The following is a 15244-nucleotide window of genomic DNA, read 5'->3' as shown; positions in this document are numbered from 1 at the left end:
GATGTACTTCAGATTCCTGCCCACCACCACCATTCTTTTCGGAAGAGGTTTCCATGGTAGTCCTGTAGCCTGAAATGTTCCATCAGCCTCATGGTGGACATCACATAGCAATGACAATGCAGCTTTCACCATGCTACACTCCTAGTTCTCTTCATCCTTTGGGTTAAAACTAGGATTTGGGTTTAATTCCCAGTTAGCCTTTCCCAGCACTGCTGAAGTAGCTCTGAAGGATGGTGCTAACCTTTTACTAGTCAGGAAGACTTTCTTGAAGGAGGCTGTATGAATCTTTTAATAAAGCACTGAGAAGTTAGTGTTGCATTGCCTATGAAAGCAGTAATTACATGACTAGCCTCAGCCAGACAATTTAGTTTTACTCTTTTATTAATCTGTAAAATGAGTGTTTTACTACCTCATAAGGTTAAACAGATTCTCGGATACTGTATGAACAAATTCATAGGACCCAAAAGGGCAAAGGAAGAGACAAAAATAACTGGAGATCTACTATATGTGATCTTCCCATTGCTATCAAGTTTAACAGTGCTTTATTCTGAACTACATGAACACTCTTATAGAATACAGTTCCTGTATGTATAGCATATATGTATTTATATACATTTATTCTAGAAATAAGGAATTGGTAGCCACAGGATGAATCAAAAAAGTATGGTCACTCCTAAGATTCTTTAAGCAAAATTTTTCATGCTGCTGAGAAACAAGTCTTTGTTGGAAGCTTTCATTAATACTGAACTAGACATCTCTTGATTAGGTAAAGCATTAGGTAATAATTATTCTGTCAATAAAGTCATCCCGTTATTCCCAGAGCTGTGTTAATCAATCAAATTGGTAGGCAGTTGCATTGTTATGTGCAGAATAGTATGTTAAAGTTGCCATTAAAAACCTCAAAGCTCAGTTTTTCATATTTTGGAGAAAACAGATATTATTAAGCTTCCAGCAAAGTGCATGTGTGTATATGTAAGTATAAAAAAGACTTGGAAAGAACGCATCAATTGTGGCCTTTTTAGTTAGACAACATTTTATTCTTTGTCTAATAGTAGTAATGATGATTTAGGAGGAAAGACATGAAAAGCTTCACAGACATAGTATTAATCTGACCTGCAGTTTTCAAAACTGCTTCGTTACCAAAGGAAATTTCGCAGGAATCACGTGTGTTTGTAATTGACTAAATTTGTTTGATTAGCTTGTAGAGAAAGGGAGGGAGTATGTGTATTTAATGCCTGTGATTTCAACTTTGTTGGTGTATGCTTTTAATGCCAAGTTTTTCTGGCACAAAGTGGTATCTGTTTCGTGGCAGTCCTGTTCTATTTCCAAGACACTCATCTTACCCATTCCCCCTTCTCCTGCGTTTACCAAATCTTTATAAGCATCTAATACTCAAAAGTCTTCCCAGGGTTATTAAATGCATACATTTTAACAAATACAGGTTTACTTTTTCAATTTTTAAAATGTGTCCCAGAGAGGTTCCTGTTTTGCAATAAAGTTCAAGGCTTAAATTTCAGGAGAGGAAAGAAATCACTGCCTAATTATTCACAGAACATCCAAAATCTACTCACTTTGGAGAGCCTCAGGTAACTGTTAGTCGAGTACTCTGTACCCTTTGATGACAAAATATTGCTAAAAGCCAGGAGATTTTAAGGCATACCAAATTACTAGATGAAAACATGTTTTGGAGAATCTAATTTGTGCAGGAATAGACTGTAGTACTTCTGATTTGTGGTCTCTCTGTCCTGTAGGAGTTATTTCATTGATCCAGCCACATCACTCTTGCGTTGTTTGCCTGTTGTGATCTGACAAGGCTGATCCTGACAGTCAGCAGAACAGGAGTCTTGAACATCCCTTTTCAAAGAAAAAAAGTTGCAGTTTACTCTGCCACTGCCTTAAGAAATGGGTATTTTCTGATTTGTTTCTGTTTGACTATGGAGTAAATAGTGGAAACTTCTAAAACTATTATTCAGCTTCCTTTGTTCTTGTGAGCAAGGAAAGGTAATGGCCCCTGCCTCGAAGGAGTTTTAGCCCATCCCTCAGTTGTAACCCTAGCTTGTTCTCCAATGCCACAGCCTACAGCAACCTTTCCCATTTCACATTTCAGTGGAGAAACCTGCCTATTAAAGGGTTTGCAGATAAAGATGTGCTTGGTTTTCAGTCTTAATAAAAAGGTAGGTTTTTTAGTTCCACTCTCACAAACTGTTTTGCTTACAGAGCCTCAGTTTTCCAGTACAGGCACAGAATATCTTAAGAGCAGATCCTTGGCTTTGGAGTCTGTTCTCATCTGTGTTGCCTTTTGCAGTGTGGAGAAAAACTAGTCCTTTCTTGGCTCTTGGACCTGACCTAATGGGTGGGTTGGACTAGCAGCATCACAGAAAGGACAAACGTTGAGTCTCTCAGCAAATCCACAGGCGGTCACTATGCAAGATTAGTAAGGGAATTATGAAGGCACAGAGCCATTGTAGTAGTAGTACTTCAGGAGTTTTGGCACGCTCTGCTTTGCCGCTGGTAGTTCCTTGTCAGCAGTCAATGGGGCAAACTTTGATTTTGTGATGATTGATTGTGAAAGGACTGCAGTGTCTTGTGGCAGATTCTGAAAGGCAAACAGTTCTTGAAACGTTGGTGTCCTACTTCAGCTTTCCTAGCTACCGTAGACTCCTGCACTAGGCATCTCAGGCTATTGTCCAGCTAGAAATGCTTTCTCACCTTCGCCTAACTATATCATCACAAGGGTTACAGGGTCCTCTGGCCAAGTGTCCTCCCCACAAAGTGAAGTAACTAATCATAAGTAATCATTGGGGAAAATTCAGGTATTTCTTTTCTTTAGTCTGCAGGTGTTCTCTCTCTAAAACGTCTTTAAATCATCAGCATAAGAAAGAAGCAAAGGAGAACAGATTTAGGACAGGGTTTGTCACATGCAACCCTGGTAGTATCTTATTCCAGAAATAGGCAGGCCAGCTGTAACTTAAAAATCTCTTGAAACATAGGTTAAGTTGTTGGATTACAAGTTTCAAAAAGAAGACACTCAGTGAAATATGTTTTCAGTTCAATCTTTGTTAGTCTTTAATCGGTTTATATGCTTTTTCTTTGACATGAGAAGAATTCTCTGTTCGTTCTGCTCAAAACCTAAACATCCAAAAGAGATTCTTGGAATAAGTTGGATGTTTACAAAAATTTTTTTACAAATTCAACAAGCATGGACTTGGGCCTCAGAAAAGGAGTTGCTTTTGTTTATAGTAGGAACAATGAAAAGCTAAAAGTATGTAATGTGTTAGCTGTTGCACAATTGAGGTAGGGCAGCTAAACAAGCTTGCTGAGGAACAGAACCTTAGAGTGAAGATCAGAAACTGTCCAAAAGGATTCCGTGTTTCTTCAATGCTCGTGCCTTTAGATTGAATGTTGCAGTAGTCTACCACTCTCTTCTTTTCATATGAACTTCCATTCTTTACATTCCAATTTTCTGTCCTACATGTCTTACAAACTGTCCTCAGGCCCATAGTCTCTCCTCACCAGAGTACCAATGTTGCCTCTTCTTCCATTAAATACCCTTGTATGTAGTCTCAAGAAAAGCTGGTATAGCCCTTGCTGGTGTAACACTCCCACCACTTAGTTTTGTTTCTGATTAATTACCTACACGTCTTCATTGCTGACCTAGCTTCTTTTGTCATCAGCAGTTTAAGATACCAGAGGCCATGCTCCCCACCACACGACATTGCTTGCACACCCAGAGACCACCCATCAGAATTTCTCCCCAAAACCCCACCTGTGGCTTTACTCCAAACCAGGAGTTACTTCTTTTACGATGCTTTCATTGCTTCCTCACCTGTGTTTTTTAAGGAATAGTTTTCAGGGGCATTCTGTTTTCTCTGTAATTAAGATTTCACTGTATGAATGCTGAAACAAAGATTTGTTATCACTTCTGTTCTCCCAGTGGAGACCCAGTATGCCTATCCCCTCTTGTAAGCACAATGGAAAAAGAAATGTAATGCAGAAATAGAGCAGAGTCATTAACCACTGGAGAGAAGGGAAGTTAAACTAGCACTAACTGGGAATGATAACTGCTTCGCAGTCAAAAAAATTATTCTTGTATGTAATATTTTGCACAAAGGTAACCAGATCCCTGGGTGTACTTGAGAATTTCTCTCCTGCCTTTTCAAGCAGCAATACATCAGGCAATCCAGGGAGATACAGAGGGCTTGGTATTTGAGGTAGTTTCTTTAATATTGAAGTTCATTTTTCTGTGTTGTAAGGAAGCAGACCTTGGGAAATATGGCCAATTAATTGAAGCAACTCAGTAAGAAGACAGTGTCAGTGGGTGAAAAACATTGTACGTTCACTTTACAGGGCTCCTTATGGAAAGGCTGTGGATATGTGGTCTGTAGGCTGTATTCTGGGAGAGCTGAGTGATGGGCAGCCCTTGTTTCCAGGCGAGAGCGAGATTGACCAGCTCTTTACCATTCAGAAGGTGCTAGGCCCACTGCCAGCCGAGCAGATGAAGCTCTTCTACAGCAACCCACGCTTCCATGGCTTGCGGGTGAGAGAAAGTTTTGTCCTTTTTTTTTTTTTTTTTTTAATTTACTCACATAGTATTTACACCATTGTCATTGTTGCTGTGAAGGTTCTTTTAATTTACATTGTGCATTATCTATTGCACATGTTTCTGTGTAAGTATAGGATATTTAGATTATAAGGCATTCATAATTCAAAGTAAAGTTCTGATTATATCAGTATTGAGTTTTATAAATATGTTTGGTTTACTGTTAAAAATTGATTAAAGATTTTCTTTCATTTCTTTGACTTTTTTGGGATGCAAGTTAGCATTTATACCCAGCTCAGCATTGCCCTGATGAGTTTACATTGTGAAGTTTAGTGGCATAGCTCTGTCAATTCGGGGGGTGGAAAATTCATGCCTGCTGTCTTCAGGCTATTCTGTTGGAAAAATCTGAGCCATAGAGACTGCTATCATGGCAGAAGAGCTTTTTCCCTTTTGGCTTATATTCCTGGGGAGTTGATGTAAGCCATGTGAGTAAAAAAGCTCTTCCTACTGACAGCGTTGTTCCCCTTTCAGGGGTTTGCCAATACCATGTAATGACAGAGACTCACTAGTGTGGAGAAGCTGTTCAAGTTGGGACACGCCATATGGCAAAATCCCAGAAGCAATATATTAAGTAATAGCTCTGTTATCTTTAACAATACCTAGTCAGTGAATGTACTCATGTTTCCTTGTAATTCAGTTTTGGCTGTCATTTTCTATTAATGAGTGTTGCTCAGAAAGGCGAATTTATGATCTTGATAAATGGTCTGAAATCATTAGCGTAAAATCCTATAAAAAGATGCACAAAGATTTTAGGAGACCTGATCTGTGCTAAAGACTCAAGATTTGAATTTTAGTCTGTGAAAGAAAAAACTTAGACAATGAGAAGGGGAAAGAGGGGAGATCTAGTTGTGTTAAAACATGTGAAAAGTTGCCATAAATTGGGTTTAGCTGATGATGATAAGAAAAGAAATAGTTGACTTAAGGTGTTAGGATAATTATTTTAGCTAATAATAGTAATAGATAATTCCTAAGAGGTTTTGCTGAAGTTTGTAGACCCTCCATCAGTGGAGGGTTTAAATAAATTATTAGACAAATATTTCTTGCAAGGTCCTGTCAGTATTTGATTCTGTTTCTGTGGGCTGGATGGGATTTTCTGTTTAAAAAAAATTTGTAACGCCTTATCAGGAAAGCAATACTTTAAAAGTTGTAAGCAAAATAAATTACCACCTCTTCAACATTATTTTACAGCAGTTCTAGTTGTGCCGTGTAATCTTATTTGGACATCTGTGATGTCTTAGAATGAGAATGAAGTGTCTTTGCTTGTAGCTTTAAAATACAGTGATTCCAGTAGTCTCTGTTCTCATCCTGGATCAATGGTTTATTACGTGGCCTCAGACATGTTGCTGCCTTGTTAGCCCCATCTGTAAAGTCAGGATAGTAATGATGACAACAGTGACATACACCTTCTAATATAGGGTAGGTTTTGAATATTGAAGTAAAGTCTGAATAATGACTTAAGCATGAAAAATACTACAAAAACTATTGGTTCAGAATGTGATATTCATTAGTTAATTCATGGGAAAAATTTATTCCATGCTATAAGACAACCTTAAAAGTACATTTTTCTGACTGTAGCATAGTGCTTAATAGTGGAAGATGTTCTGTTGCATAGCAGATATAAGGTATGCTGTGATCATGCAAATTATTATTTACAAGCTGGATCTGGCACTGGGTATTCACAAGATAGAAACTAGCCCATGATGTGGAATTGTTTATCCATATGTTTAGGCTTTGTGAATGTCTACGTTACCATAACTGTGAGTACTACCATACTGTAGCACAGGATTTTAAAAATTCTAATATAAACTCTCCGGCACCACATGCACATGTATACAGATGCACATTTGCACACTTTTCTGTCTTTTCTTCCTGTGCATTTCCTCCATGCAGAGATATATATCTATATACACACACATAAGCAGAATTTTCCTCACACTTGAGCTTTAGAGAGTATTTAGTGATCACTTTTCAGTCCTTTTGAGGAAGAAAACATCCATGGTATGTTGAAGGCCCAAGGAAATAAAAAATATGGGATCAGAAAGTACCAATAGGCTCAGGCCTTTATGGAAAATGTGAGTGGTAATGTAGGGCCATAAATATTATTCTACAAATAAGTTATAAATAAACTGGAAAATCTGAACAATTCCAGTGAATAGCCATCTCTTATTACTGCTTTGCATGGCTTCAGCACATTTTCATGTTTCCCTGACCATTCCAGATGTAAAACCTTCTTTATGATGGTCATTCTACGTGAAGACATGAATATTTTGCCATTTGGTTCATGTAAAAAGTGGAGGAAGCATGGAAGCTTTGGTTCACCTAAGTTACTATCTAAGATCAACATAGCAGACTTGGACTTAAAAAAAATTCTCAATCATTAGTAAACCACTTCAAAAGAAAGCAAAGTAAAAAGAAAAATACAGAGACTATTTTGCAACAAACACATTCAAACTGATGATCTTTCATTTTCCTTCAAAGCTCACATAATGTAACTTATGAAGAGTAATGCCAGTACAAAGAATGGGCAGCAATTCTTAGTGGTCTAACACTTATGCACATACAGTGCGCAGGCAATGCATTTTGCTTCCAAATAAAATGCATTTTTGGAAATGAGTGTTTGTACTGGGTTGCTCTTTAAAGCATAGGTTTGAAGCCAGTATTTAATGAGGAAGGTGAATGTAAATATACGCACCTAACTGTAACAATCCCAAGATATAAATGAGAGCTGGAAAATGCACAAGTGAAAGTAAAGGAATTAAAGTCTTTAAGACTTCCTGCTCATTGACATTTCAGAGCAAACATATAGTTCTCATGTGGTTTTATCCTGAAGCAAACTTCCACATAAAATGTTTATCTTCATGTTTGTTGATTTTTTTTTGTTGTTGTTGCTGTAGTCTGTCTTAATCAGTGACTTGGAATTTTGTTATTTTCTTGTATTTTCAGTGATTTTTAACTGTAAGTCAGTATTTTATGTGGGTATATTTTATGTATGAATTGAGCCCACTTGGACATACAGTGATGGCTTTTATGGACCAGTAGAGAAATACACTGCATGCTTCCTATTGTCAGTGTTCTTGCTTTGACGTGTTAGCTTCAGAGGACATTTTGGAAAATACAGAGGATGTGGATGGGATCAAGCCAGGCTGCAATTGAAACACTCGCATAGTATTAGGCAAATTCCACAACTCTGGGAACTGCTAACAAAGTCTCTGGATCTGAGTCACATAGTTTTGGATAAACTGTGATTAATGCCAATAGGCTGGCTGATTGTTGTTTTGGTTCGATTTGGGTTTTTTCCAGAGACTTCTCTGGTATTCAAATGTGTCATTTTCTCTAAAATCAGCATAAGTTGGATCCATAAGGTTTTTTTATGCCTCTGTTGAAAATCCAGCCTTACTTTCTAATTCCAAAAACACTGGTATATATGTTTAGCTTTTAAATTTGAAGTTACCTCACTGAAATCAGTTTATCTATTTGTTTGCTGTCAGTTCATGTGCCACGGTCTGGAAATGGATCTCTGTCATCTTGTTTCTTTTCAACGCATTGTACTTGACGTTACGTTACAGCAATGAAATATTGAGCAAATCTTCTTTCATTGGATAAAAAGAAAAGATTTGGTCTTCATTTTATTTGACTCCTGTCTTGTTTGCAAGCAAGCCGAAATACCCAATTCTGTGCTTTATTTTTTCTTTCTTGAAATCATCCCTGCCTGTCCTGTTCTTCTTTCCAGACGGGGCTACAGTTTCAAATACTGCCTTCATCGGGTTTTGTCCAGACTCTAGTTGACAAAAGATGCCCTCTGGCAGTGTGCACTACTTCCCATGGTGTTGCCAGTTCTTACTGTAGCATGACCACAGAAGTAATCCTGAACCATAAACCTTTGGGGGTTTGATCTTTTTCACTAAAAATATTTTGGAATTGTCTGTTAATCTTTGGTATTTAATTAGTACCATATTTGCACTCTCAAATTCACTCAAAGCTATTTTAAATCCTTTTTTTTAAAATATATTTTACTTATGTTATTTCTGAATCTATTTTAAACCACCCACCTTTTGTCAATCATAAAGCCACAAACACATTTATAAATCTAAGTTGATTATTTCTCATTTGAGAGAGGTTCCTTGACTGTCCTACTGATCAAGAATACTTTCTTTGGTTGACTAGATTCATACCCTACATCAACAGTTATTTGTTTCATTATGTGTTTCATAATGTTTCATAAACCACTAACTTTTTCAGTTCATATGATTCCCATTAATTACATGCCTTTATTCACTATTCTATTCTACAATTCTATTCAGAATAGTAGTTTCTATTTTTTGAAATTGTATTCATGTATACCTTGTTTACATTCTCAGTATATTTATGCTATATTATTTTTACAGTTTCCAGCAGTCAATCATCCACAATCTTTAGAGAGAAGATACTTGGGAATTTTAAGTGGTGTATTACTTGATCTTATGAAGGTAGGAAAATGTATGTTATTTTCTGCCTGTAATATATAGGAAAATATGTAAGTCACTTTTTATCTTTGTTTCCTAATATAATACATCTTAAAAGTACTTGTAAACTTCCTTTTGAGGTATTTTGATATCACCATTGTTTGTAGCAAGGCTTGATATTTCCTAAGAATCAGAAAAATCTCTCTTGCAAATGCCAGGAGAGTCTGTTCAAATTTGACTGATTTGATAAACAAATACATAGTCCAGACAAAAGAATCACCATCATTTGCAGCAATATGAATTCACACTGATATACATTCAGATGCACAGGTTATCTTAGTAATGCTGGAGTATGAGCTCTCAACCTGTAATAAATTTAGATAAATCCACACAATATTAGGCTAACCTGAGTTGTTGATCATTTGTTGTTGGATTAGCATGACAAAGTTGACACACAGTAATTTTTTTTTTTCCCTGAGCCCTTAATCTGCTTGCTGTCACTCACCTCTACACAGTGTGTGTTACGTTACTCTTCTGTCCTGTTGTGGAACAAATCAGCTAGTTACCTGTGGCCAAAATACGATACGGTCCTGACATAGTTTCTTACAGGCGATCAGGAGAAGCTGGCTCCCCTCAAAATGGCCAAACACTGTGAAGCATTTGTGCCATATTCCTGGGTACACAACACCTTTGCATCCTTATTATAGTACCATAAAAACATCATCGTGGTAAGCTGCAGTACAACCCTCCTGTTATTTCATCCACAGTAAGCGGGGGGAAAAAAGTCATAGTGTCAAAACCTGGGTTTAGAATCAAAGGGCTACCACCTAAGAATTAAAGGTGATCTAGGACAAATATGAAGCGTGGATATGGCTAATCAACTGTAAATGAATTGTGTGGTCTCAAGCCCATCTGTGCCAGTTGTCTCAGAAACTAGAGGTTGTCTGTTTTGGGGTATACTTGGGTGTTTACTTGCTTTTAGCAGCATTGGTGTAGCCAGCAGAAATCCACTAGATTTGCTCTACTCTTTTCTTTAACATAACCAGTTCAAATGATTTTCATTTAATCTCCCTGCTTTATGAAGACAGTCAGCATAGCTTTTATCGTGGTTTCATGGAGTCCACAAAAGTAGGTACCTTGGTGAATATAATTGCTTGGTTTGGTATTATACATTCTCCTCTATTTTCTGATTCGCAGAAACTTTTTTCTGGCCTCATAGTTAGCTGTAGGTCAAGCTGTAGCAGCAGATATTGCAGAACAGCAATTTCAAGATCATTCTTCAGACCATTGTTACATGTGCTGGGGTGGGGTTTATTTTCATTTTATCCTATTTTTTATGTTGTATCTCAATGTCTTTTGGGTTCTTTTAGTGTGATTTAAAAGTTACAAAGTTGTGAAATGAAGCACTTGAATTTTAAGGAAACGTAGGTTTTCAAATAATTCCATTCTACTTTAAATAGTTCTTTTCAACTTTTCTCACCTTGTAGGGAGAAATATAAGCAGAAAGGTCAGGGATTCTGTAGAGGGGATATTTTGTGTTTGACCTACATTACTTAATTCAGGAGTTGGAATGTTGTTAAAGAATGAGCAGAAGACTGCAAGAAGAGAAGAGACTTGTGGTTCGGTCACATGCTACAAATGCGACAGATGCTTTGCTGTATGCCTGTCTCTTCTCCAGACACTGGACAGTCTGGCACATGTCCACAGTTGGTGTGTTCCTCATTAGCTGCATTCCCAGGGACCTCAGGTCTGATTACCAGATTACTGAATAGCCCACACTTCAACCCACACTGCCAGCTAAAGTAGTGAGTTCTTGATATATCTCTGTTCGGAGAGTGTTTCTGGACTAGATTAATGAAGAGGCATCTGTTTGGCCCCGTTGCTTTGTTGCTTCTCTCCTCCTCTCTCCTTCACAAATCATGCTGTTTTGCATGCATGCATTTGGGAGTTGGGAGCTGGTGTTGCATGTGATGACTTGGGCAAAAAAGATGTCAAGTATTTCAGTCTTTTTCATATCATCTGTCATTCCGTTGTCTCCCCCATTCAGCAGCAGACATGCATTTTCTCTGAGGTTCCATTCACTACTGGAATACTTGTAGAACCCCTTCTTTTTACCCTTGATGTTCCTCTCTTGCCTTAGCTCCAGCTGGACTTTGGCCTTCTGAAGTGGAAGTGCTTCTGCAGTACTTTTATAGTCCTTTGTATCCTGTCCTTGACTCTCTGTCCCCCCATTTTCCATTTTTGTTCATTAAGAAACTCTCAGTTTAGCTGACCTGACCTTATGCAAAATTTTGTTGTCTTCTATACAATGAGATGCTGTATTCCTGAACTCTCAAGAAATTTTCTTTAAAAATCAAGTGCCTCTCCTGGACCTTTCCTCTGATGGCAGTTTTTCAGGAGATTCTGCTCAGTAATTCCTTATAGAAGCTGAAGTCTGCTCTCCTGAAGTCCTCAGTCCTATCCCTGATGCTCATCTTCCCGCTCTTCCTTTGAATCCTAACTGTAATCATCTCATGGTCGCTACAGCTCAGACTGTCTTCTCTGATCAGATTTGTCACTAGCACTTTACTGTTGATGAACAGCAGGTCAAGTAGAGTGAAGTCCTACCCTTGGCTGACTTGCCTCTCCAGCAGCTGCACTGGGAAATTGCCACCAACATAGCCTAGTAATCTCCTGGATCATCTACACAGGCTGGATGTCCAAGTAGTTGAAGTCTGCCATGAGGATAAGGACCTCCGATCAGGAGACTTCTGCTTGTTGTTGTAGAGAGTTGTCCTCTTCATCATCTTCATGTTCTTCAATGCATGGTTGGTAGCAAACCCCCATTATAACATGACAAATATCGCTTTGCCTTCTAATCCTGACCCAGAAACTGCCAATGAATAGAACCTCTGTTTCATGCTGGCACTTGGTACCATTCAGGAACTTATCTGTATGGAGTGCCACTCTTCTCCCTCCCCACCCCCTTCTTTCTGAAGCCAGCTGTACCCATCAGTGACCATGCCTCAGCCATGAGCCCTGTCCCACTACTACTCTGTGATTCCAGGCAGGTTCACAGACTTGTGATTCACTATGGACTTTCAGTTCTCCTTGCTTCTGATCCAGGCTCTGCAAGTTAGTGTACAGGCACTTGAGGGAAGCCTCTGAACATCCTCTCTTCTGAGGAGGAATGTGGAAATCACATGTGGCCACCTCGTGTGTGGTTGGGACATTTGATCCGCTGTAGTGATGAGCACCAGAAAAATGGGGGAAAGAAAAAGTTAGTCATTGTATACAGTTTGTCACTTGAGAAAGGAAGATATGTGTGCTGTATGACTAAACTGCATAACAATTTAGTTTGCCACTTGCTTTGTTTCCTGAGCATTTTCAATTTTGAAGTGCAGGGATCCTGTGAAGGGAAAACCAGTTTGTGCTCAAGTGGCTGAATACTACGTTAATGCAAATATAGATAGGCGTCTTGTGTGTCTATACATATGCACATATACAGATAGAGTTATTCTCCATTCAACCTATATAACCCTTAAAAAAATAGCTATTTTTCTTATTTAATAGTCATTCAAATGTCTATCCTTGCTGACAGTCGTGAATGTTCAGATATTCCAAGATAAGTTTTGTATTGCCTTGTTCCTGCAAGAAACCTTTCAAACTTATTGGTTGTTACTTTTGTGATTAAGTATTTTCTACATGTCAGATAGTGGCTTTGTTCAGAATCACAACAGATCTAACAGAATTATGAGGCTAATTTTTTTCTGAATACATTGTGAACAGTTTAAAATTCTTAAAATTCTTTTAAAATTCTTTAAAACTATGGTGGATTTGAACCCTGGAAGTCAAAAACTAAACTCTTACATTTCTATATTTTAAAAAATACTAACTTTAAAAGACTATTTTTGTTTGTATAAGAATGTTCCCATATGCTTGTTCTGTTTGTTTGTAAAGCCTGTTTCATTGTGGTATTTTATTACCAGTAAAGTTAATATTTTTCATTCTAAACATTGTTGTAAGATATATTCTGAAAAATATGTTTAAAATACATATATTTTAAACATGTATAGGTATATACATAAAACATATTTTTACATCTATAGATATTTTTGTATTTTAAGCATACATATATAGCTATATATGTATATATATTCCTTATATACATACAGTGTATATATGTTTCATAATGAGCAAGTTTGAGGCCTTCCATCTTTTAAGTAGAACATAGTATTTTTAAAGTGGTTATTTTCTATCGTATGTAGTTTAATGCAACATGAAATTGTTCTGGCACTTACATCTAATCACAGAAACTCTGAAGATTAAAAATTATCTCAATAATGATATTTTGTTATACTTTTTGCTGATGCATATGCAGATACTAACATTTAAACTTTGGGATTTGTTTTCCAAAGAATTTACTGAAGTTAGATCCAGCAGATAGATATTTGACAGAACAATGTTTGAACCATCCTTCGTTTCAAACCCAAAGACTCTTGGATCGCTGTGGAAGCTCACCTTCACGGTCAGCTAAGAGAAAACCTTACCACGTAGACAGCAACACATTATCTAACAGGTAAATGTAGGCATGTCATCATCATCACTGACATTTGCTCTGTAAGTGAGTTGCTATCATGCTTACATATAAGAGCATCTCCAAGAAAAGAAAAGTAGTCGTTTGACAGTTTAGACACGTTCAGATATATATACTGTTCCATGCTGCTTCACTGAATGAAGGAAGTAGACATAGTTTTAGTGTATTGCACCTATTCAAGCTGAAATTTTTGCTAACTTTCTGCATGAGGCTGTTTCTTGGGAAAAAAAAATTAAAAAAAAACCCAACCCCAAACCAAAAAACAAAGACAACATTCAAGCCATTTCTGACAAAGGAAAAATAAGTTGGCTTACCCATCTTAAAAAAATGTTAGCCTTTTTCTTGAACAACAGTAGGAATTTTGTGGCTTGGAGGACGCCTGAGATTCCAAAGGAAAGCTCTTTTCTTTGGAATGTTACCATTACTGTACATGTGCAAGTCTCTCCAAGGTTTTGATACTTCAAAGTTCAAAATTCACACAGACTTTCAGCAGCTAAATGTCCTGAAAATTATGTGCATTGATCATGCTCCAAATTGAGGACGAACAGAATTTTGTCTGCAGTTATGATTCAAGTCTAGTCTACTTGAATTTAAAACAGGATGTATTTCCTCAGTGATTCCCTTGTTGGACCCACATAGCTTGAGAGAAGCCACTTGATTTTAATACCTCAGTGGACAGTGTTTACTGGTGGACAAAATACTTCAGTACAGAAAGCCTCATGGTGTTCCTCTGACAAAAGCTTTCCTAAAGGTCGCCCTCTGAAGTATGCAGAATGATAGTGGGTTTTAATCCTAGCCATGTATTTCTTTAGCTCTTCCTGTGAGATTCAAAAAATATTCCTCATTTTAAGATTTGGGATAATGACACTTACAATCTATACTTTTTCAGAGGTAGACACCAAAAAGCTTTAGCTACCCTTATAGATACTTGGGATAGAAATTTTACTGTTAGAAATGTGGCGTCAGAAGGGAAAACATAGACCCATGAGAAACTTCTTGTCTAATACAAAGGCTTGCCTAGCTGCTTGATTTAAAATTACTAGGTTCCTTATCTCTCTTAAGTTTTTAAAAAATATACTTCCTTTTAACTAAAAAATAATTTAAATTACAATTGCTAAATTTCTAGAAACTGTAATAGAGTGCATAATTAGATCACTGAAGTGGGTAATACAAAAATCCTAAGTACAAAAATGGCTAGCATGACCCAATTATCATTATCAACAAGATCAACAAAGGTGCAAACTCGTCTGTACAGTCAGCTATCGTTTTATCCCTCAGTAATATATCTGAATTACATTATCATAGATTTGATACAGAAATAAGTTAACTCTCTTCATAGCCAGCCTAGGTCCATCAAGGCTAACAAGTACAGTCACAGCACTGCTCAGTCATGGCTGGTTTACAGTGCCAGCATAGATCCAGAAGCAGAACTGGGTTTATGCCAGAAAACCTGAAATAATAAATTCTGCTCAAATAAATTTAGGCTGAATGTTTGCAGAACCAGTTCATATCTCAGTGCCGCAATCCCAAAACCAGAAGAGCTGGAAAGTAGAGTAGAAGTTAAGGATGTCACCAAGTAGCTCTGCACAAAGTCAGTCTGCTCTGGTTTGTGGGGCATTTTGGGGG

At 37.4% G+C, this 15244-nt stretch overlaps 1 protein-coding gene across 3 annotated transcripts in view; it reads left to right on the top strand.

The window, feature by feature from the left end:
- The window catches only part of CDKL5 (cyclin dependent kinase like 5), a 151223-nt gene that overhangs the window by 105374 nt on the left and 30605 nt on the right, over positions 1-15244 (top strand). For all 3 annotated transcript variants that reach the window (XM_075775560.1, XM_075775557.1, XM_075775558.1), the window contains 3 exons: positions 4348-4537; positions 8986-9066; positions 13440-13600. In XM_075775560.1, coding sequence (XP_075631675.1) covers positions 4348-4537; positions 8986-9066; positions 13440-13600 — 432 coding nt within the window. The remainder of the gene's footprint in view (positions 1-4347; positions 4538-8985; positions 9067-13439; positions 13601-15244) is intronic.

Source organism: Balearica regulorum, chromosome 1, assembly GCF_011004875.1.
Source record: "Balearica regulorum gibbericeps isolate bBalReg1 chromosome 1, bBalReg1.pri, whole genome shotgun sequence".
NCBI classification, from domain to species: domain Eukaryota; kingdom Metazoa; phylum Chordata; class Aves; order Gruiformes; family Gruidae; genus Balearica; species Balearica regulorum.
The sequence above is the reverse complement of the archived record's forward strand: the minus strand, read 5'-3'. Positions and strand labels throughout refer to the sequence as shown.